The 25,487-nt window shown below is 36.6% G+C and overlaps 1 protein-coding gene across 1 annotated transcript in view; it reads right to left on the bottom strand.

The window, feature by feature from the left end:
• The window catches only part of LOC129002973 (protein dissatisfaction-like), a 31,798-nt gene extending 8,707 nt beyond the window's left edge, over positions 1-23,091 (bottom strand). Inside the window, exons 1-4 of the mRNA XM_054431130.1 lie at positions 22,977-23,091; positions 21,595-21,756; positions 4,737-4,966; positions 3,451-3,561 (exon numbers count right to left, since the gene is read on the bottom strand). Of these exons, the coding sequence (XP_054287105.1) occupies positions 3,451-3,561; positions 4,737-4,966; positions 21,595-21,756; positions 22,977-23,091 (618 nt within the window). The remainder of the gene's footprint in view (positions 1-3,450; positions 3,562-4,736; positions 4,967-21,594; positions 21,757-22,976) is intronic.
• Positions 23,092-25,487: the final 2,396 nt, after the last annotated feature.

The following is a 25,487-nucleotide window of genomic DNA, read 5'->3' as shown; positions in this document are numbered from 1 at the left end:
ACCTGCAACACCTCCCAGGAGGGAGAGAGTGCGAGAGGTGGTGGTCCTACTGGAGATGTGATATCCATCGTAGACAACAACACAACACAATACAACCATGCAACAGCTGCTACACTGACCTGCAAAAACTCCCAGGAGGGAGAGAGTGCGAGAGGTGGTGGTCCTACTGGAGATGTGATACCCATCGTGGACAACAACACAACACAACATAACCATGCAACAGCTGCTACTCTGACCTGCAACACCTCCCAGGAGGGAGAGAGTGCGAGAGGTGATGGTCCTACTGGAGATGTGATATCCATCGTAGACAACAACACAACACAATACAACCATGCAACAGCTGCTACACTGACCTGCAAAAACTCCCAGGAGGGAGAGAGTGCGAGAGGTGGTGGTCCTACTGGAGATGTGATACCCATCGTGGACAACAACACAACACAACATAACCATGCAACAGCTGCTACTCTGACCTGCAACACCTCCCAGGAGGGAGAGAGTGCGAGAGGTGGTGGTCCCACTGAGGATGTGATAGCCATCGTGGACAACAACACAACACAACACAACCATGCAACAGCTGCTACACTGACCTGCAAAAACTCCCAGGAGGGAGAGAGTGCGAGAGGTGGTGGTCATACTGGAGATGTGATACCCATCGTGGACAACAACACAACACAACATAACCATGCAACAGCTGCTACTCTGACCTGCAACACCTCCCAGGAGGGAGAGAGTGCGAGAGGTGGTGGTCCCACTGAGGATGTGATAGCCATCGTGGACAACAACACAACACAACACAACCATGCAACAGCTGCTACACTGACCTGCAAAAACTCCCAGGAGGGAGAGAGTGCGAGAGGTGGTGGTCATACTGGAGATGTGATACCCATCGTGGACAACAACACAACACAACCATGCAACAGCTGCTACACTGACCTGCAACACCTCCCAGAAGGGAGAGAGTGCGAGAGGTGGTGGTCCTACTGGGGATGTGATATCCATCGTAGACAACAACACAACACAACCATGCAACAGCTGCTACACTGACCTGCAACACCTCCCAGGAGGGAGAGAGTGCGAGAGGTGGTGGTCTTAATGGGGATGTGATACCCATCGTAGATAACAACACAACACAACACAACCATGCAACAGCTGCTACACTGACCTGCAACACCTCCCAGGAGGGAGAGAGTGCGAGAGGTGGTGGTCCTACTGGAGATGTGATATCCATCGTAGACAACAACACAACACAACCATGCAACAGCTGCTACACTGACCTGCAACACCTCCCAGGAGGGAGAGAGTGCGAGAGGTGGTGGTCCTACTGGAGATGTGATACCACCCATCGTGGACAACAACACAACACAACCATGCAACAGCTGCTACACTGACCTGCAACACCTCCCAGGAGGGAGAGAGTGCGAGAGGTGGTGGTCCTATTGGAGATGTGATACCCATCGTGGACAACAACACAACACAACCATGCAACAGCTGCTACACTGACCTGCAACACCTCCCAGGAGGGAGAGAGTGCGAGAGGTGGTGGTCCTACTGGAGATGTGATACCCATCGTGGACAACAACACAACACAACCATGCAACAGCTGCTACACTGACCTGCAACACCTCCCAGGAGGGAGAGAGTGCGAGAGGTGATGGTCCTACTGGGGATGTGATAACCATCGTGGACAACAACACAACACAACCATGCAACAGCTGCTACACTGACCTGCAACACCTCCCAGGAGGGAGAGAGTGCGAGAGGTGGTGGCCCTACTGGAGATGTGATACCTATCGTGGACAACAACACAACACAACACAACCATGCAACAGCTGCTAGACTGAACTGCAACACATCCCAGGAGGGAGAGAGTGCGAGAGGTGGTGGTCCTACTGAGGAAGTGATACCCATCGTGGACAACAACACAACACAACCATGCAACAGCTGCTACACTGACCTGCAACACCTCCCAGGAGGGAGAGAGTGCGAGAGGTGGTGGTCCTACTGGAGATGTGATACCCATCGTGGACAACAACACAACACAACCATGCAACAGCTGCTACACTGACCTGCAACACATCCCAGGAGGGAGAGAGTGCGAGAGGTGGTGGTCCTACTGGAGATGTGATACCCATCGTGGACAACAACACAACACAACACAACTATGCAACAGCTGCTACACTGACCTGCAACACCTCCCAGGAGGAAGAGAGTGCGAGAGGTGATGGTCCTACTGGGGATGTGATAACCATCGTGGACAACAACACAACACAACCATGCAACAGCTGCTACACTGACCTGCAACACCTCCCAGGAGGGAGAGAGTGCGAGAGGTGGTGGTCCTACTGGAGATGTGATACCCATCGTGGACAACAACACAACACAACCATGCAACAGCTGCTACACTGACCTGCAACACATCCCAGGAGGGAGAGAGTGCGAGAGGTGGTGGTCCTACTGGAGATGTGATACCCATCGTGGACAACAACACAACACAACACAACTATGCAACAGCTGCTACACTGACCTGCAACACCTCCCAGGAGGGAGAGAGTGCGAGAGGTGATGGTCCTACTGGGGATGTGATAACCATCGTGGACAACAACACAACACAACCATGCAACAGCTGCTACACTGACCTGCAACACCTCCCAGGAGGGAGAGAGTGCGAGAGGTGGTGGTCCTACTGGAGATGTGATACCCATCGTGGACAACAACACAACACAACACAACTATGCAACAGCTGCTACACTGACCTGCAACACATCCCAGGAGGAAGAGAGTGCGAAAGGTGGTGGTCTACAGGAGATGTGATATCCATCGTGGACAACATCACAACACAACCATGCAACAGCTGCTACACTGACCTGCAACACATCCCAGGAGGGAGAGAGTGCGAGAGGTGGTGGTCCTACTGGAGATGTGATATCCATCTTGGACAACAACACAACACAACACAACCATGCAACAGCTGCTACACTGACCTGCAACACCTCCCAGGAGGGAGAGAGTGCGAGAGGTGGTGGTCCTACTGGAGATGTGATACCCATCGTGGACAACAACACAACACAACACAACCATGCAACAGCTGCTACACTGACCTGCAACACCTCCCAGGAGGGAGAGAGTGCGAGAGGTGATGGTCCTACTGGGGATGTGATACCACCCATCGTGGACAACAACACAACACAACACAACCATGCAACAGCTGCTAGACTGACCTGCAACACCTCCCAGGAGGGAGAGAGTGCGAGAGGTGGTGGTCCTACTGGAGATGTGATACCCATCGTGGACAACAACACAACACAACCATGCAACAGCTGCTACACTGACCTGCAACACATCCCAGGAGGGAGAGAGTGCGAGAGGTGATGGTCCTACTGGGGATGCGATACCACCCATCATGGACAACAACACAACACAACACAACCATGCAACAGCTGCTAGACTGACCTGCAACACCTCCCAGGAGGGAGAGAGTGCGAGAGGTGGTGGTCCTACTGGAGATGTGATTCCTATCGTGGATAACCTATCGTGTTCTTGTTTGCTGCTCCATAGCACCTCCTAAAATTATAGTTCTTTATCAAACCTTCTTTCCAAATAAGTTGGTGCTATTTTCATTTTATATTATTGTTTTCTATGCACGGACGCTTAAATGAAAAGTCATACTTAATATGAGTCAATGGTATATTTTTACTTGTGCGTTGAGGCTAACGAGAGTGGTTTGAAATATTGCACTTTCTCATGCCTATAGTTTATATAAACGTAAATACTATTATGCATTGCACTAGAGTATAGCATTCAAATTTGCGTGTACCATACAATTTCTTATTAACTATTCGAAACTATAGCCATTTTTTCCACTAATCTTAAAACTCTTTGGAGAACCTTCCCATTTACTACAAACCCCCCGAATTTCACGCGGCATTAATGTTTCCACCTCAATTACAGACCAATCTCCCTCCCCCGCGAGCGGTGATGACGTGTCGAGAGAAGAGTTACAGCTGATCGATTGTAGCAGCTGGACCAATCAGCTGACAGATCCCACGCGGGCAGGCACATTGTCTAATCATGAAGCCCACGTGTGAACTCCCACAGGCCCTTGACTTAAGCCTGACCAGCGCTATCGTCTTAATAAGCTTACTTACTGCCGTTGTATACCCTTCAGTTTCTGTAACATCGCTGGCTCTCCTTTCAGCCTCGAAACTAATAAGATTAGGTCCTTAGACCGCAGAGTCAGTCAGACAAAGGGAAGATTAGTTCAGTTCTAAGTTGTTCAAAGTTTCATCAGTCTCGACTACTGAATGGACCCATGTTCTCTCAATACTTGCGGAAACTATGAGTTAGTTTTCTAAATAAGTAAAAATTTTACGGTAGGTAGGTCTTGGATTACTATGGTGAATTTTAACCTCAAACCGCCCTTATAAACCGGTATTTAGTGATGCACATCTATAAATGAAATTATTTCGTAACGTTTTGCCAAATTAGTAGAATGAATACAAAAGGAAAAAGATAAAACCAGAATATAACGTTTGTTGTACATTTTCGATTTTAATGCTTCATCTCCTCACCCCATAAGAATAATCAACTTATCGTTGCCTTTTCCAATTAGCCGATACAAAAAATCAAAATGTAATATTACACAATCTACGCATTGAGAAAAATAACAAATAAAGGCCACAAACCAATGTTCAATCTGCTATAACCTCATTGTTTTCGACCATAAACACTCTTCTTACCTGGCATTTTTCTGCCGACATGAGGATCTGCAGTAGGCCCGGTGGCGGAGGTTGGTGAGGCAGGAACATGTGATGAGGTGGCGTGGCGACGTCGGGAGACTTGAGGGATGGCGGGGGTGGAAACATGGGAGGATGAGGTAGTTTAAGGGGCCCTGACGTCACACTCTGCTCTCCTACGAGGCCCTCCTTGGGCAACTTGGGTTTACGGGGGCCCCTCTCGTGTTGAACGGCTGAAATAGGAATGAGGATTAGTATTGGTAGAACTGAGAACCTTGAGGGTTAATGTGACTTCTATCTCTATCAGGCTGTCCTAGGGAAACATGAGGTTACTGGACCCCCTCTTGTGTTGAACGGCTGAAATAGGAATGAGGATTAGTATTGGTAAAACTGAGAACCTTGAGGGTTAATGTGACTTCTATCTCTATCAGTCTTCCTTTGGGAAAAAGTTACCTATGTTTTCGCCAGTTTTTTAATCAAAATTTTCGTAGTTAATGTGAGCCACCGACAGATTGTGCTGATCTAAATTACCAATTCCTGTTGAATATATGTTTTTTAACCAAGCAAAACTGATGTAACAACTTATTGTGAGCTATAGCAACTGTTATGACCCATAAACACTGCCAGCAACAAGAAGGTAGAAAATTTGTCACTAGCGAATTCTGTGACTGGCTCACACAACGACGTCTTTTTTAATAAAACATTGGCGTCACCTGGTCCATATAGATAGGATGTTTACTTCAATATTACAAATGTCTTACAACATTATGCCAACATTGTTACAACATTATATAGCACTGTTCAAATTGAGGTAATACTCGAGGACAAGCAATTGAGAAACTTAGATCGCTTTATTTATCCAAAATATAGTTTTAAAGTTGGTTGAATAGCAAGCAATAACGAATAAACAACGAAATACTCGTACACACACCAGGCCACGTTAGACATATACCTATTAAGGACGTAGACATATTTTGAAATTATTCTCAACTATATCAAACGGAAATTTTTATAATTCATACGCATAGTAAACGTACAAGCAATAATACCGTAGTAATAATTGTCTATAGTTTTAAAACACACCAAATTCGTCAAATTACAGCGACACGGAAAAACCACAAGCCTATTCGACTACAAAATCAGCCAAAGCCAAACAGAACGGTGGCGGAAGTGGCTCGTTATATCCGGAGAAGATGAAGATCCAAGGGTGGGAAAGAGCGGCTGCAGTATCACCATCCCCCGCGATCATGGATCATGGAGCAGGGGGCAATTAATTGTGACGTCACGGGGGGAGGGGGGAGATCATACGACACATGTAACCGGTAGCGTGACTAGGGGGTGAATGGCCACGTGGCTAATGGTAGAGATGAGGTGGAGGTTATCCACTGGCATGGATTAAATACTTTAATACTTTTCAATGAAATGGTACCATACAAAGTAGGTATTTTAAGCCGGAGATGAGTGTAGAGTAGGACTCAGTGGATCTTGTAGTCTTGTTAGTGACTAAGGCCGACTTTTAGACACATCTGTTAATTAATAGCCTATATGACTTATGACTGGGACGGGTGGCGTCGTCCTGTAATCCAGCTACTTGGAGGTCACGGATTGTGGATATTTATAGGCATGTACTGTGGATGGGATACTCCCTGGTGTGGATTAACGTCCGCACTAGTGAGTTAAATTTTGGATAGTACTATCCGCAGTACTATCCTGATAATTAGACCAATTCGTATATACCAAGGAAAAAAAGTGGTTCGGATTCCACTATAAACTGTAGGTCCCTTAGTTGCCATTAGCTGTTTGGGCTATTAATTAACAGCCATGTCTAAGGAATATGTCGGCCTTAGTCACTAACAAGACTACAAGATCGCGCCACTCATCCTACACTCATCTCCATTCATACTTGGCTTAAAATACCTACATAGTATGGTCGCCATTTCATAAGAAAGTATAAAGTATAAGTATACAACTAATGGTAACTAAGGGACCTACAATTTTAGTGGAATCCGAACCACATTTTTGGCTTGGTATATACGAATTGGTCAAATTTTCAGGATAGTACTCATTAGTGCAGACGTTAATCCACGCCCGGCAGTATCGCATCCACAGTACATGCACAATTCGTGACCTAGTACAATTCGTAGCTGGATTACAGGACGACGCCACCCGTACCAGTCTTAATATCATATCTTAAACATATCTGATAGATTCACAAGGGTACCTATGCGCGAATTACGCATCTGAGTTCAAAACTTATTTCCAGGGTTGGCGTCTACGGATGAGATACCAAGGCTTGGACCCACAGCAGTCTTCTATGTTCTCCAGACAGAGCGAACTTGCCCAGAAGTGACGAAAGACTCGACATTCAACAATTTAGTCAGAAAAACGAATACAGTACCACAATAACCATTCACCGTTCAAAGATTATGTTTTTTAAGACAGTTATTAGGGAAATAAAAATTTGTGATTTTCAATACATTAAATTGTTGACTGCAGATTTATACTATAGCAGAAAGAGTTATTCGCATGGCTCAATCAGGTTACAATCATCACTATAAGTAAATTTAAATTCTGACTGAGTTCAAACACTCAACTGAAGGATCATATAGCCATTTTTAAACCTTTAAGTTACTAGTGTACATAAACGGTCAGGGTTAAGTTTATGCGATATACAGCGATAAAATCCGGCAAAGAAAATTTACAAAGACTCGTATGACAATCGCACAGCTGTATTCAGCAGCCGAAAAAATAGCTTAGTTATAAACCATTTCTCGCCCTTTGGTATTTTAACAAAATAATGAACAAAACGTAAAATCAATTATAAATAGGTATATAACATTTATTCGAAATCGGTTGTCCGAACGGTCACCAGCATGAAAAATACATGAATTCTGACTTAAGATTTTTTACTAAGTCTTCTTGTACTATTTTCAATATATTTCTTGAGTGGTTTTAGGAACAATAAGATCCACGAATATGCCTATCTACTTGTGATGGCGTACGTTTAAAGTAAATGAAGGCAAATAAACTTATTTGGGCTATATTATAAGCGAAGTTTGGTTTGTAAGCTAGATTAATTAAATTCGCTGTTCAATATACTGTACTTTGAAAAGTTGTATATTATTTTTCTCCTTACAAAGATTCCAATAAGCTTAATGAACTTGAGCAAGATCCTTTTACCAATTAAAAAGTTCAAATTGTCTCTGCATTTCTTCAGAAATACTGAAAAAAACTTAAGACTTATCGTGCAGGAGAATTTCAGATGTTTGACAAGGTATTTAAATCCCAAAGTGCTACCGTTGTTTCATATTTACTTTAAACCTTTCTTTTAAATTAAACAATCTAACTTCTGGAATAGGTAAAAACTATTTTTGCTACTAGTTAACGTAGAGTTCTTTACTTTGTTGTTTGTCATCACTTTTAAGTTTTTTTTACAGAGAAAATTGTATATTTTTTAGGTTTGTTCGCTGGTACCACTGTAATCAAACGATCAAGATTATATTTACGATCATTTTCCACTAACTTCATCAAAATGTAAAATTATTTCAAATAACTCGATGTGTTGTTGAGTTACCATGTTTCTTTTGTAATGAAAACCTAAAGAGAAAAGCAAGTGTTTAAGAAAAAAAAGAAACATTATTTAGTAGCTTTAGCTTACATATCAGCAATCTAAAACGCATAATTTGTGTTTTATTCAAAACAAAAATTACATCCGGTGTTAGATTTTACAAAAGGACGAAAAGTACACTTGCAGTATTCAAAGTCAACGGTTTTTCGAACTTACATTTGAAAAGGTTCGTTTTTTAAAAACAAGTGGAAAGTTTCTACATTGAAAAGGAACTTTTCAAATCCTGATTCTGCTTAAGTTTGTCTGGTTTTAAAAAGAATCCATAGTAAGCCAAACTGACAGTACAGTAGTTAGGTAAATACTGATTTTAAATTAAATATTTAAAATATCTGAAATTTTATGGATATTGTATTACCTTGCAGCGTTTGATTTAAAAGACGAACTCTTTTCTTACCAAGTTTAATTGATGGAGTCTTTACGAAACTGTAAAATTTCGAGTTAATTGAAAGATTATATTTTTATTACTTCATAAATATTAAAGTTACGTGTATGTAATACAAGTTGCAGGAAGTAAGATGTTTAAAATTAAAGGTTGTAACATGTTTCAATTAGAAAATTATTGTGTAGTAACTAAGGTTGACAACAATGACAGGGGTTTTACCATAAAAAAATATATATATACCACTGGTGTTAAAATTAACGAAAGAAAATTAATTTAAAGACAATATACCTTATAAATATATTAAACAACACGATTCATTTTTTTGTCAGTTGCAAAAGCCAACCAAGATTTTATTGGTTAAATGAAAACTCACACAGTTTTGTGTACTTGACATATCCATTCAAAAACACGCCAGTTTCCAATCCACATCCTACAATTTTAGTTTTAAACTGAATGTTAACAAGAAAACTTGATAAAGAAAAGTTTATTCCACTTAATCTTTGATGAAAGAGCCGTCGCTTAATTGAAAAAGCTTTTCCGCTCGAATAGTCGGTTAAACTCAGCGAATCTTCGGATGAAAGACAATAAAACTTTATAATTTTCCAGTTTCTTTACTCGGCTTGATCAACCCTTTTTAACTTAGGCGAAGAAAGTTACTCGGTTGAACGGAGCGACGGAAAAGCACTTTACTGGGCCAATATTGAAATTGCTGATTGCTGTTGAAGTTGCTGGGCAAAGGGGAAGTCGCTGGAGACAAAAATGTAGCAATTTAGACAAAAAGTAATTTTTTTATGAATTTAGTTAAATAATAGTTTTGTTGTTTGCAAATGAGTTAAAATTAACGATTCTTTTGAGAAGTAGTAGCTTCGTGATTATGTATTATAGTCTGTATGACGGAGCTTGTCTCTTGCCCATTCGACTACCTTAAATTATTGGCTAGTCCCAGGTAGATGAAAGGAGACAGGTTCCTTCAAACAGACTATATAACGAAATATACCAAGTTTACATTTTGGGCTTTGGAGCTACTATGGAAGACCTTAAGGTACTTGCGTATTATACCAAACACACCTAATAATATAACCTAACCTAACCTAAGGGTGGTTAGGTTAGGTTAGGAAGATTTTGTAATTTAAACTAGTTAAAATGTTATTTGTAAGTTAATTTATCGGTGTGGTCGGTATAATACTTAAGTACCAATCTGAAGTACATTTCACAAATATAGTCCCTAAGAATTGTTGGGGATATAAAAGTGAAAATTTACATCAGTGAAAAAAATATTCATAACTGCATACATTTTTTGGCTTTAAATTCTAAACAAACTTATTAGGTTTTGTTAATTTGTTAGAATTTTAACATCACTAAACTGATTCAACTATCGAATTCCTATGTAGAAGCAGAACTTTACATGTCTACCGATGGTGGTAAATACTTTTAAAGTTACTTTTGTTTGTTTAAACTAATATGAAGTCATACTTTTTGGGTCAGCATACCCAGACAAACACATTACAGTATCCCAGGGAGCTGACGATGATTTAAGTGTTCACAATATAACAGGTTTAAATAAATCACAGTAGTTCTCAATATTCAAACAACTTATATAAGAAAAGTTTTAGTATTGGAGGTATTATGTATATTTCGTATGTTCAAAATCCAACTAAGAAATGATAAAGTATTAGGAATTATAGAAGCTATAAGTGTATTTAAGAAGAATAAGAATATTTATTTTCTCCCAGTAAATACAATTTATTACAGCAAAAAATTGAAATAATAAAAAAATGATATAATATCGTTAAAAACTTACTGTTCTATGTGTCAGCCTGACTAAGTTGTAAATACAAAGTCTATAATCACAATAGTAAACATAACAACAACATTATACTTAGACAATAGTATCAAGCTCTGCGTTGAAAAAATATCAAGAGAGATGGAATAAACCTGTCGGCCATGGGAGAATTAAGATTTCTCCAGAAAAGAGTTGAATGCTAAGAAGTAGCGAAGCGATTCAAGAAAGACTTAGTGGATAAAAGAAAGCTCAAGAAGCGGCTAAGATTGAGAGGCCATTAACACCCTTGTAGATGGGATTTGAGCTAATTACGGCAAAGGCTTTTTTGTGTAATGATTTCGTGTTTTTTAGCTGTACAATTAATGTTTTGTATGATATCTATTTTGGAAACTTCAACAATAGAGTTTTAACAGCTACAATACTACCAACCCAACTGGATTATGTTCAACCGTTCCATTTTCCTGATTGAATTTACGCTATTGAAATATATCACATTTATTCCCTATTAAAATAGAATTAGTTTAACGAGTACTTAGGTTTGCTGCAACAGGGAGGGTAAACAAAGTGTTTTTTTGTTGTAAAATGTTACTTATTTTCCGTGTCCGGAAATCAGACTTCGCTTTTCCAAAAATTAGCCACCGATATGGCTTTGTCATTCGCTTGTAAAAGATCATCTAATGTGCAAGACTGGTCTAGGCGTGGACAGATCAGCAGATGACCAGGATCCTGAACAGCTCCTGCACACAAGATGTTTTCTTCGTCTGGTAAGAGACCCCATTTCTGCATGTTTTTCTTGCATTTTGGTAGATTTTGGAAGACTTCGACAAATTCCAGGTCTTACCATGAGTGCTACGGTAATAGCTTATTCCCTATATAGGAAATTCGCTAAAATGAAATTTCTACCCAAAGTATTAATGATGTATACACACATACATTGGTAAAATTCTAAGTTATTTGAGTGAAGAAACAGCTGTTTACACGCTGTCCATATGTCAGGTGTTACGTGGTTACAGGCAACAAAGAAACAATCTTACCCCCTGTAGAAAGAGAGTTGTTCAAGTATTGACCAGGAGGGGGATGAATTTATTGTTGTATACAAATATTACCTGGTGGCTGAGCTTTGGTAATGAAAAACTATGCATCTTATGGACGGATTGAAAATTCAATCTGTTTTCTAGTTTGTTTAAACTTCGCTTGAAAAAGAGTTATTATTTGGAAGATTCTATATTTTATCTATCTATCATCTATCTACATCAATGTATTTATTTTTATAAGTGAATTGGTCCCTACGAAATATCTTGAGCTAGGAAAAAGGTAGCATGGCTGTTGAGGATTCATTTTAAAGCTTAAGGTCCAAGGACGGTGGGAAGAATATCAGAAGTGTCATAAATACTCCTGCTCTGCCCCACAGGCTGTCACATATCCAGTAATGTTGTAATGGAAGAACTACTACAGTGTTTCTATAAGCTGTTTTAAATATACCAACTGATGTAAACATTGCGTATTTGTTTATTAGTGTTCCGATTTTAGGTTAGAACGGTAATGCAGTGTTGAAATGCAACGTGTCAGGGGAAGACCGTGACTAAATGTGTAAAAAAGGTGTGTATTTTATTTTAATTTGTATACATGACTAAAAATTAGCAAACCGCTGCTATGGTCCCCTAGTAATAATTTTATTTACTTTGTAAGAAGTATTTCTTACTTCTCTACTTTGGGTATATGGATAAAAATTTACAAAATTGTGATAACACGACATTAAGTAAGGTTTTCTAAATAGCCGATTTCTCCCCATACGTTTTCTACAAACCAGCTTAAAAAGTAGGCAAAAGCTGTAGAATCCATGCTTGCTGTATGATTTAAAGCGTTTAGCGCCAGAGATTATAACGGACAAGGAAATAATCATGGTACCTTCGAATTTATACATTTTGTACCTAAAAGTATAATTTACAAGGGTTGCGAGTCCATATTGTAGAGATAACGGCTATGGGAGGAAGCCAGGTGTGAGGGGGGGGGGGATTGGGGGGGGGAGGGGGATTTGACCCTTTCACTCGGTGTTAAACAAGGGGAGGCGCGACCCTAGACACCCTTAACTCCAAATTATAACACTGTTGATCCTCAAGAGATAGACATTGATACGACTTGTAATCACAGCTGTAACTTCTCGTCATGGGTTTTAATTAGAAAAATGTCGATAGTTTTATGTAGTTAGTTTACTTTTTAGTTTCTCTCTCCATGAATAGTATATGGAGAAAGTATTTTTGAGTTTGAGTATTTGGTGGATGTATCCGTTTTGGGCCCCCTGAACGCAAAAAAATGTTTTAGAGGTGATGTCTGTGTGAGTTTGTATGTCTGTATGTGTGTTTGGATGTGTACAGAGCTACAGACCACACCTTTGGTCCGATTTTGATAAAATTTCGCATTTCTCTTGAGGATCTAATTTAGCAGGAGCTTTTTTTTTGTATTTTTAATGGTGATTTTTTTCATTAAACCCATAGAATAACGGTCAAGTTGGATCTTTGCAAAAACGACCTGACTAATTTTGATAAAAGTAGAAGTTTAGTACGTCATGGCCCTTAGGATGATATCCCTTCTTATACTTTAATTAAACTAGTGTACCTGTTGCTCGAAATCGAGCAATTGTCAAGTACCGGTATTATAAAGAAGTTATTTTAAAACTACAGTAATAACAGGCATAATTTTCGATGAGTTTAAAAGACCCAACTAAATTCTTGTGTAACTAATTGAATTAATACTCACGATATTAGCATTTTGAAATAGTAAAAGCTTCTTGTAAAAATATTTTAGCTTTTTTTGGACCCGGCCTTATTTTTTAGTGTTTTCTACAAATGTTTCCCGACTTAAAGCTGTTACCAGTAAACATTTCTTGTATGTATTTATTTGATCTGACTTTAGGTAGGTTTACTTTACCACTGTGACAACATGATGTGTATATTCTTCATGGTTTTTTTTACTTCCAGAATAAGTTCTTCCAACAAAACTGATTGACTGTTTAGATTTGTCTATAACCTCCTAAATATTACAAAAATCAATATTTACTCTCAAAAAGCTGGTGAGTTTATTTTTATATACAGCTGTTTTTGTTTTTAAATTTGTTTTCAGTGTAATTCTTATGGGGTAAATGCGACCTTTGAGAGCGCCCTCGTGCCCTTAAGGGTAAGAGTTTTTACATTTTAAAACCTTTATGCAAAACTATGAATTGAGACGAATTATTTGACACCTCAAACGTTAGAATCGGTCCAGAAATAACGGAGGAGTTTTGTTCACAAAAAACAGCCCTCACTTATTAATATAAGAGATTAGGTCGATTAAGAGGATGCAACATATTGACCACAAGTTGTTATTTTTGCATACGAAACCGAACACCCTCCAATTAAAAAATATTTTATAATCAATTACGGTTGGAATATAATAAAATGGAAATTTTAACCCTGAGATTTTTTTTATTGCAAAGGACGACAATTAAGCAGGCCGTAATGTAAAAGAGGTTCTAAGACAGGAAGCTTTGTGGCAAAAGAAGGACTTTAACTGAGATGGTTGCATTAACAGTGGAGGTGAGGAAGAAAAGCCCCACATTAGGGGCAATAGCACGGCTATATCAGACATCAACTCTCCTTTCTCTCTCTTCCCCTTCTCTCTTTACCCCCCCCCCCCACTCTCTCACCCCTCCCTTTAGTATGCAAGTTGTATATAAAGGAGTAAATAGCGTAAGGTGCACCAGTAAATGACGCCAAGTACAAAAGGTTCAAATTATGGTACTACGTAATAATTTTAACCTAACCCAACCTAAAGATGGTTAGGTTAGGTAAAATCTTATTTGGAAGTCGATTTATCGGTGTGGTTGGTATAATAAGTAAGGTTCGAAATAAAAATAGCCAAAATAGGATACCCCTAATTTTGTTTTTTAAATTTACATAAAATAATAGTAGTCGTAATATATTAGGTATTTTTGATCAAATCCTGAACTTTGTGTTTTTGATAGGTAATTTAAAATGCCATCTAAATGTTACATGAACATTTTTCAATGAAATTAGCCTTTCTATAGTTGAGATATAACTGATAATTGAATTGATAAATAAAAAACTAAAATTGCCACCATTTCAAAATTTGAAATCTGACATTGTTTTTCTAAAATAATTATTTTTACCCTAAAATATATACCAAGTTTCATAAGGATCGGTTTGAAGATATAAGATAAAAATGTTTATGTTAAATGCAAGATTGTAGAAATCTGGTTAACGAAGCGGTTTTGGAAAAAAATATATACTATCACTATATATATTGATTATCTCTTAATTTTGACCCATAGAACCATTTCCCGGAGTTTGGCATTTTATTTACGACACACTCTGTATATTCTACAAACATTAATCTCCACATTACATTGCTGTAAACTCGAGCAAACCTGTCCATTACTTAGGTTGTCAAGTGTAAAGTAATTAGAGCTGAAATGGAAAAAGCTTAACGAGTTAACGAGCATTGGGGTGAAATGTGGAGCGAGGGAGAAATTTCTTGTGTCCATCACGAAAGTGTGTGATTTATTGAAAGAAACTCAGGACAAAACTTTTAATTACTGTTGTAATATTTTAGGTAAACATGGCAATTTGAAATCAAAAGAAGTCATATGAGAGCATCTATTAAATGAAAAATATTAATAGAAAAAGGTATTCTAAAACAAATTTGTCTTAACCATTCTAGCCCAAGATCTTGAACTGTGTGGTTAGGATGGTGTGTTGAGTGCATTTTTTGTATTTTTTTAGATTTCACTTTTTAGCGAATTCATTCCATAGGGAAGAAGCTATTACGTAGGTAGCATGGTAAGACCTGTATTTAGGACCGATGACAAATATATTTTTTATTTTGACCAGTGGACGAAAACTCTACGAAAAATATGTAATGTACAGACTTCTCTATTTTAACCCCACACTGTAAATAAAACATGTGATTGGAATTTCTTCCATTTGTTTTAATTTTCTGTTTGTATCTAGTTGTTATTTCCTCCCCAACATGGCACCCCATAAGGCCCGTGTTATTTTTTTGAAATTTCAAATTAAAATTTGTAGTGCTCTTTTTTAGCCTATTTAAATTTATAAAGGGATTCTGCACATCTACAGGAAAATATCTTTCTAATAGTATGCGTAGATTTCCCCTGCGATGCACACGAGCTGAGAAAAGGGGTTTTAAAGAAACATGCTTGCCTATTAATATATAGATGTCCCCAGAGGCCAAAACACAATTTGAAAGAATTTGTATATATATATTTATATCACGATAAAACGAGAAATGTTGGACTGACTTAGATAACATTTTGGGGTGTTACCATGTGTAGGGCTGGATGAACTTAGTTAATAAAAAGTTCGGGCAAACCAGCAATATCGGGTGATAAGAATGGGATGTTAAAAGGTTTTTGTCAATTTAAAAAATGGGGTTTTTTAAATTTTCAACTCTAAAAATCCTAATTGTTATTACAGTTATCTTGTTGAGCTTAAAACAAATAATTTTGTATTTTGTTGCTTTGTTGTAATATAGTAAAGTTATGCAGAACATAAAAAATGCATATAAAAAAATCTTATGTTATTCTTATGGACAAAATTCGCGCTGTACTAGTAGAAGTATACCTTGTTTACGAATATATTTAGATCAATCTAGGTTAAATCTAGTTGTTTTATTCTGTACTATTAATATTTTACAAAACATTTTTCCTCCCATGTAGCAACAAAATCGTTAAACCTAATGATATTTAGGTAGAGAATACTGCTGCCTAAATATGACATATTTTAGGAAATATCATAGAAAATCCCACCAGACTAATAACAAATTTAGTCTGCAGGTGTACTACGCCGGGTTAATTTTTTTTCATTTATTTTCAGTATTAAAAAATCTCAGCAATAATCAATTTAACATTATAAACTTACCATCATTAGTACTAATTTAAATAAAGATTAGCAATAGATTAATAAAAATACTTAGTATTCAGACAATAGACGAATGTAACTAAAAAATAATCAGTTATTTAGTAAGTTAAATGAAGTAAATTATTAAATTAATAACAATAAAGTAGTATAAACTATAAATCCAAACTAGGTATTTCGTCTAAATTCACAACAATTAAAAGTTAAAAAGGGTCACACAAATAAATAAAATACAACACAAATACATTTCGAAATAAATAACGTTACCGAATCACATTTCAAAAATATATTGCTTCAATTTCCCCATCGTGAAAACACATATTTCCAATATTAAACGTCAGGTTTACAAGCCCGGTTGAATTTACAGTTAATCAAATCGACAAAGGGTCCGGTGATATTCCATTGACAGATTGTCAAGACGCATTGTTGCGGATATTTAGTGTGTGTCCCGGACCAGCTGTCAATAACAATCAAATAACAATAAAGTTCAGGGATCTGTCAATAGGGGGAGTGAGATTAACAACGCTTTATTCTTTTTAACAGCTTATATTGCGATAAAATATGATCGTGTTAATTTTTTTCTGAATAGATTTTGTGCACTTTTATAGAATTTTCTTATAGGGAAGTAGCTATTACTGTAGGTGGCGCGGTCGAACCTAGACCTGGGACCGATTTACTTTTTCATTTTGATTTACCCAGAGGCCAAAAACACTTAGTCAAAAATTTTTTATAGGATATGTATAAAAACATTTATAAAACATATAAATGCCCAAATTTCATTACGACCATTGTGTAGGCCTTAAAAACAAATTAATTTTAAGTTGAAGCATATGTGTACAATTAAGATAAGTGAGGAAATAAAACAAACTACATTTCTACATTTCTACATAGGCTTACATTTCTATGCCGAAAAAGAGAAATGGTGTAGTTTGCTTGTTCGTGGATAAAATGTTGATTAAATTTGGCAAACGTATTTATTTCATCTTGTACTATTAACGTTTGGTTAAAGAACACCTTTTACCTTCCCTGTAGTAGCAAACCTAAGTATTCGTTAAATCTAATGTTATTTAAATGGGGAATAAATGTGTCTTGTTTATGGGCATTTTTTTTAGTAAAAATCCAATCAGGCCAATTGGAGTTATTTTAGTCTGCAGGTTTTCTGAGGTGGGGGTATGTTTACGTATGTTTCTTTGTGAAGTACTTGAGATAATAGCTTTTGAAATTTGTGCTCGCTGGTTAGATACCCAAATGAAAGAATGCTTATAGACTGCATACATTACCCGATTGCAATTCCCTTGTGATATATTCATGATTGAGATAGGGTTACTGAATAACAAAAAAAAATACACAAAAACATGTCATAAATGGTCTGTACAAAAACTTGTATTTACCAACAAACAAATAACATTATCATGTGCTAAAAATTAGGATCTTTGAGACAGAATAGTGTGTAATACTTCAAAATCATCTAAACTACTTTAAAAGTACTTTATGTACGGAATCATATAACAATATTTACTGCAATATTTCAGTTTCTTAACTAACTCCTTCAATCATCGTAAACTTAAACACTCTAATCTCAAATTTGTACAGTGGCGAGACTTTTTTCAAGCTTTCTAGAAGCCAGCCAGATGTTAAAGTAGTAAATAATTCTCGTAGGCTTTAAAAATCGAACACCGACAATCATTTAAAAGGATTTAATACATTATTAAACACTCCAAGTTTCCTCTCTCCTTGAGGTGATAGAATTTTCAAAAAGATTCTAGTTTTTTATATGTGTAAAGACATTCTTTTTATTACTTACCGCAACTTTTACTCATTTAGATTGGGTCCATACTTCAAAGGTTTATTAGTTGAAATATTTTTTTGTGTATTTCAGTTATAAGCTGCATTAGTTAAAAGGCTAAGCATTTACGTAAATCACTATGAAGTATCACTGATCAAAGATTATACTGTAGTTGAAATCTCACAAATTAATAATACAAATAAGTAATTACTGTATAAGAAATTTTTCTTGAACAATAGTCTTTAAAATAAGTCCAAAATAATATTATAGTGATATGTTTATGAAATGCATAATATTGATATACTCATACAGAAAATGAGTCAAACATTATAGTGATTTGTGATGTGTCTGAGATCCCAGCATAGCTGGCGAAAGGCCTCATGAAATTAAAGTTCTGAAAATATTGGTGAAGTTTTTATTTAAAATTTATATTATAGTGATTGTTTTTTTAAAATGCATAATATTGATGTACTCATATTATAAGAAATAAAGTTTTTATTTAACAGTGTATGTAATTGAATATTTCAAATCTGCAACTACTATGACATCGAAACAGAACTAAGAGTACACATGGCCAGTTTCTAGGCTAAGGTAGAGGCAAAATAAATATTACTAGTGTACATGTTGCTCGAATTCGAGCAATTGTAAAGTATTACAGGATTGGCAAACCAATAACAATCATACTGTTTAACAATCATAGCATGTTTCTTTAAAACCTTTTTTCTCAGCTCGTGTGTATCGTAGGGAAAGTCTACGCATACCGTTAGAAAGCTATTTCCCTGTAGGTGTGCAGAATCCCTTTATAAATTAAAATAGGCTCATAAATAAGCACAAAAAATGAATTTGGAATTTTAAAAAATTAACATGGGTCATATGGGTTGCTATGGTGATGACAAAATAACAACAAAATATAAACAGAAAATCAAAACAAATGGAAGACATGTCAATTACATGTTTTATTTACAGTGTGGGGTGAAAATAGAGAAGTTTGCACAAAACATACTTTTGGTCGATTTTTCGACCACGGGGCGTACTCTCGTACTTATTTAATACGCAAGCAGGTTTTTTGTGACAATTACTCCTCCGAAACTACTGAACCAATTAACATGTTTTTGGTGTCATTGGAATTCGAGCAACATGTACACTAGTATTACAGGATTGGCAAACCAATAACAATCATACTTAGCTATCAACATTTCAACAAAAACACACCTATCTTCCCTGTAGCAGCTAACCTAAGTACTCATATTAAAATTAACTTAATGCTATTTAAATGGGAAAAATGACCACTTTAAGGGAATAATTAATCTTTGTATTAATTAAGCCAGGTAAATGGAAATTCGCTTAGTCTGAAGGTTTGCTGCAGATACACAATTTTAATAACAGCAAAGATTGAAGAATCTGAATTATTACTTATATCCACGAATTTATCTAACAATTATTTCCTGTAAAATATTATTACAGCAGTTCAAAAATATTGAAGCTAACTCGATCAACAAATGATGTTGAAAGAATTCCATACTAATGACATTAACATAGGAGTGGGGCCCCAGGGCCTCACTCTCTAATTATTTCCTTAAAAAGAAAGTATCCTGCACAAATTCACGTTACGCTCTTTCCAATGACACCAAAAACATGTTAATTGGTTCAGTAGTTTCGGAGGAGTAATTGTCACAAAAAACCTGCTTGCGTATTAAATAAGTACGAGAGTACGCCCCGTGGTCGAAAAATCGACCAAAAGTATGTTTTGTGCAAACTTCTCTATTTTCACCCCACACTGTAAATAAAACATGTAATTGACATGTCTTCCATTTGTTTTGATTTTCTGTTTATATTTTGTTGTTATTTTGTCATCACCATAGCAACCCATATGACCCATGTTAATTTTTTAAAATTCCAAATTCATTTTTTGTGCTTATTTATGAGCCTATTTTAATTTATAAAGGGATTCTGCACACCTACAGGGAAATAGCTTTCTAACGGTATGCGTAGACTTTCCCTACGATACACACGAGCTGAGAAAAAAGGTTTTAAAGAAACATGCTTGCCTATTAATATATAGATAGATAGATAATAAGTAAATTTGGCCAAAAATGGGATTTTGCAGGATTGACGTAATTGTCTGATGGTTTTATGTTTAATATGCAGTCGATGCTTAAAAACATGAAGAAGGTGGACATCATTTTCGCTTGAGGTGCTTACATCAATGAAAAAAATAAGAATACTAGATTCGATAGTAACTATTCGGCTTCAACCGCTTCGTAAGTTGGATATTGCTGTGACATTTCGTCCATACTTTGAATAGACATCTTCAGTTGTTAAGTTGAACGTTGAACTGAAAGAAGACGTTTGACCATAGACAAAAATAATGAAATATAGACCGTCAACTGTGCTGCGGTTACCATAGGTTCTGGCACATACCGCTGGGAGCGCCATGTAGTTACGGCGTACGTGCTACGTCACTACACGGCACTCCCAGCGGTGTGGGTCAGAACCTATGGTAACCGCAGCACGGCTGACAGTCTATATTTAATTCTTTTAGCGAATTTCCCTATAGGGAAGTAGCTATTACCGTAGGTGGCATGGTAAGACCTAGGCCCGGGACCGATTTACTTTTTCATTTTGATGTCCCCAGAGGCCAAAAACACCATTCGTTCAAATTTTTATATATGTATATATATATATGTGTCCGTGAACACGATAACTTGAGTAATTTTTATCCGATTTTGATGAAATTTGGTTTGAAGGTGTAAGGCGGGATAAACTTGAATGAGTTCGCGAACCAGCATGATCGGACCACGGGAACGGGGTTTTACGGGGGTTTTTATGGGGAAAAATGGGTTTTTATAATTTTTGACCCTCTAAACGCAAAATTTCCCAATTTCTCTTCAGACCATCTTAAAGAGCTTAAAAAAAAACAAATAATTTAATATATAAGTGTTTTTGTTCTATTATTAGTTACGGAGAAAATTCAAATAATTGTTATTTTAAAATTCCCATGTTATTCTTATGGGGAATATTGTAAAATGTTGTAGTCTGCTTGTTTATGGATATATTTTGATCAAACTTGGTAAATTTATTCATTTTATACTAAGTTATTAATATTTCACTAAAAAACACACTTTTTTGCCCTCCCTGTAGCAGCAAGCCTATGTATTCATAAAAATTAATGTTAATTAAGACATTTAATTGAAAATCAATTCAGGCAACTGGAAATTCGCTTAGTCGGCAGGTTTGCTGCGGCGGGGGTATTTGTCTATGGTTTGACCTATTTATCGTACACTATATAAACACTGGGGAGAAAAAAATAATAATCAACAAGCGAATACGATTATAGTACTTTAGCACTTACCGTCTTTGTTCATTGCAGACTGGAAGCACTTGTTAAGTCTACAAGCACGACACTGGTTGCGATGGGTCTTGTCTATTGGACAGCGACCCTTGAGTTCTCCTTGGGCTTTGCAAGTGTACACTCGGTTGCGATGGATGCTGCGCTTGAAGAACCCGCTACAACCTGAAAAAAACATGCTGGAGTAAGTAGAAACAAGTGTAAACTCGGTTGCGATGGATGCTGCGCTTGAAGAACCCGCTACAACCTGAAAAACATGTTGAGGTAGAAATATGTGTGAATCTAGCCACAATTCAACTATAGTAGTATAGTCTGGGTGATGGAACTTGTCATATAACCCTTAGTTTACCAAGGACTGGGCCATAAACCATGCAAACCATTGGCCGGCCAGTTGGCAGAGAGTTAGGAGACAGGTTACATAATTCAGACTATAGTTCAGAATATCTTAGTATCCCTAATCATCGTGTGGCAGCTTCCCAAAATAATCAACCCGAACAAAGTAATACGTTGAAATAAAAAATCAAGTGTTATTCTATTTTAAGATTTGTGTTAGTTTTCCACATCTCATAACACTGGATATATTTATAAACTTTTCTAAAAGAGTTCCCGGAAGAGTCTGAACCTCATTGGGTAGGTTTGTATCAACACCTTCTTCTGGTTAAATCAGATTGTTTAAAATATTGAACTAAAAGTTAAAGGTTTGAGGATAATCAGAACTTACACTAAAATCAGAACTTCATATGAAGTTTGACGAGCCCACATATACATCGACAGAAAATATAAATTAATTAACATTGAAATTTAAGCTTACTGCAAATTTTAAGTTTCGGCGAACCATAACCATCCCACATACCCAAGAACTGTAGGAACATTTAGTACTATTCCAAAACATATACAATTTTAAATTGTTAACCTATTTAACGTAGTATCAATGTGTAGCATAGGATACAATAATGGTAAGATAATTTTATATGTAGTATAATGCGAACTAAAAGTTTATTGTAGGAGTGTATTGTATATTGCATACTGTGGGTGTGTTGTATATTGTAAACTAAGAGTGTTTTGCATATTGTATACTAGGGGTGTGCTGTTTAATGTATAATGTGAGTGGGTTGTATATTGTATACTGTGGGTGTGTTGTATACTGTATACTAGGGGTGTGCTGTTTAATGTATAATGTGAGTGGGTTGTATATTGTATACTGTGGGTGTATATTGTATACCGTGAGTTTGTTGTATATTTTATACTGTGGGTTTGTTGTATATTGTATAGTGTGGGTGTGTTGTATATTCTATACCATGAGTTTGTTGTATATTTTATACTGCAAGTGTGTTGTATTATCTTTACTATGCGTGTATAGTGTATAGTGTATATTGTATACTGACCGTCACAGCTGTAGATGCCGTAGTGTTTGCCGGAGCTACGGTCGCCGCACACTTTGCACGGAATGTCTAGCAGACGATCACCTGTCAAACACAAAAATGAGAGGTAATGGTTCATTTAAAATCGCAAAACATACCCTAAGTTACGACAAAAAACATTTAGACAGCAAAATTAATTAAAATATGGAGACGCCTCTCTCTGTAGTTTATGAAGCGATTGTAGCAGGGAAGGAGGTACAATATAAAATATTTGCTTGCCAAACCTTAAAAGTAAAAAAAAAGACATTCCTCATTTAATTTGTAAATGAAAATACGAGTAACAAAATATATATGATTTTGCATAGTTTCGTTGTCACAATCGTCATTTGATTGCAGCGTAGTATACCCCGTTAAACCCATATACCTAGAAGCACAACATGATGTGTAGTCGAATGTTAAATTTATAAACAACCTAAACAACAATTTATATAGCTTTTAGTTTTGTTAGTTACACATATATTATAACAGAAACTGTATGGATCATAAACATAAAGAATTATGTCACCCGAAACTAAACATTATTGGTTTAACATTGGAAATGTTCAAACCATATGTTTGTTATTAGTATAAATTCGGACCAGTTACGTCATTGGTATATGTTTACTATCCATACAGTTTCTGTTATAATATTTGTGGGTTAATTATTGCCAAATCGCACTACAATTTTGTTGTTTTTTCTCACCACCTTTTTGCTAAGAGCGAAACTTACTAAAAAGTTTTAGTATTCGGTAAAACTGAAACGAAACTATGAAGATTTTCGAAAAGTTAAGTTGGCAGCGCTGTATCACACTGCGGGATTCGAAGTGTAATCTTCTTAGGTTACATTATGTTGGCACTCTGACAGATAAGTTAGTTTCTGAGAAGCCCTCGGGCCATTGGTTAATGGATTTTGTATTCACCCCCTCCCCGCCCCTCTTCGATACCGCAGCCGCGAGTGAGCTAGAAAGCTATACATCTCTCTCATCCCTTGCTCTTTGCTTCGCCAAATCACAGCAAGCTTTGTCGGCGAATCGTTGATGTGTTAATTCCACTGAACCGATCGGATTCAGATTCAGGTTCGTCATACGAAAACAGATTTGTCAAAGGTTTTCAGAAAAAAAGTGTATTGTGTAAGTGACGAAATTGTATTGTGTTAAAATTGTCGTTTTATTAATGTATTATATTTGATTTAAGTATTGTTTATCATTTAGCTAAATAGCTGTACAGTATGTAGATGTTGAAGTTTATATTTTATGAAAAAGTAGATAGTTTTACATGAAAATGGTAATTTCATATTTTCTATCAGCAAAAAAGGGAAGCGATTTGATCAAACACTGAAAACACCAAACACGTAATGATAAAGAAGGAAATCACATACTAGGATGGTTCTCTTTAGAGATTATTGTTGTTAAACATTGATTGGTTAATTGTTGAATTCTCTTTGCACACTGGAACAATTGTAGATCTTTATCTTGATGTAGATTTTTGTGGGCTTCACTCACCTTTATTTTTGTTCGTGATGTCCGGGACTCGTCAAAACACATAAACACACATATGTACAACACAAAATCGTCCACGGCATCAAGGTCCGACGTTTCGCGGAACTCAAACAACGTTCCGCTTCTTCAGGGTATTAAACTATTTTTAGCCCGCACGCGGGTCGAACGCCTAACCACGACTCAGTCGTGGAGTCGTGGTTAGGCGTTCGACCCGCGTGCGGGCTAAAAATAGTTTAATACCCTGAAGAAGCGGAACGTTGTTTGAGTTCCGCGAAACGTCGGACCTTGATGCCGTGGACGATTTTGTGTTGTACATATGTGTGTTTATGTGTTTTGACGAGTCCCGGACATCACGAACAAAAATAAAGGTGAGTGAAGCCCACAAAAAATCTACATCAATAATAACACCTCGCCTAAAAAGCATGTCGTTCAAAAACAGAATCTTTATCTTGACTTTCTTTCCTGATGGATATTCACACAATGTGTTTTCCAATATATTTTAAAGCAGTTATAGAGAAACTGATAAGTTTTTAAAATGTTTTAATAATAAAACTGCTTGAATTTACAATAATGCTAATATTGATGACCAAATATTCTTTAAGCTATAAAAGATTTATAAATTTTACACGATAGAATTATATTTAGTCTAATAACATATTATTATATTTGTTAGTATCGAAATTACATTTAAATTTAAACCGTAATAGAACCTAAACATTGGTAGAATAAAATTATTCTGGACTTACTTGAATCACTAAATTAAATTAATGAAAAATAATAAATATGACAATAACTAAAGTTAAAAATGAGAAATAACTCATATTGAATTGTTTTCACATAAAGAACGCATACGTTTTCCGAACTATGTAGTGCTCAATGGTTAAATCAATAATGATTACAATAATAATCATATACAATAATGATTAAAATAATTTATTGTTGATTAGTTATGTAGCGTCGTAGTTATCTAATCAACAATGTATGTCATTGTAAACTT

This window comes from Macrosteles quadrilineatus, unplaced genomic scaffold, assembly GCF_028750875.1.
Source record: "Macrosteles quadrilineatus isolate MER2022 unplaced genomic scaffold, UCM_ALF_1.0 Scaffold_1__1_contigs__length_201487025, whole genome shotgun sequence".
Lineage (NCBI taxonomy): Eukaryota > Metazoa > Arthropoda > Insecta > Hemiptera > Cicadellidae > Macrosteles > Macrosteles quadrilineatus.
This window is presented reverse-complemented; position numbering and strand designations above follow the sequence as displayed.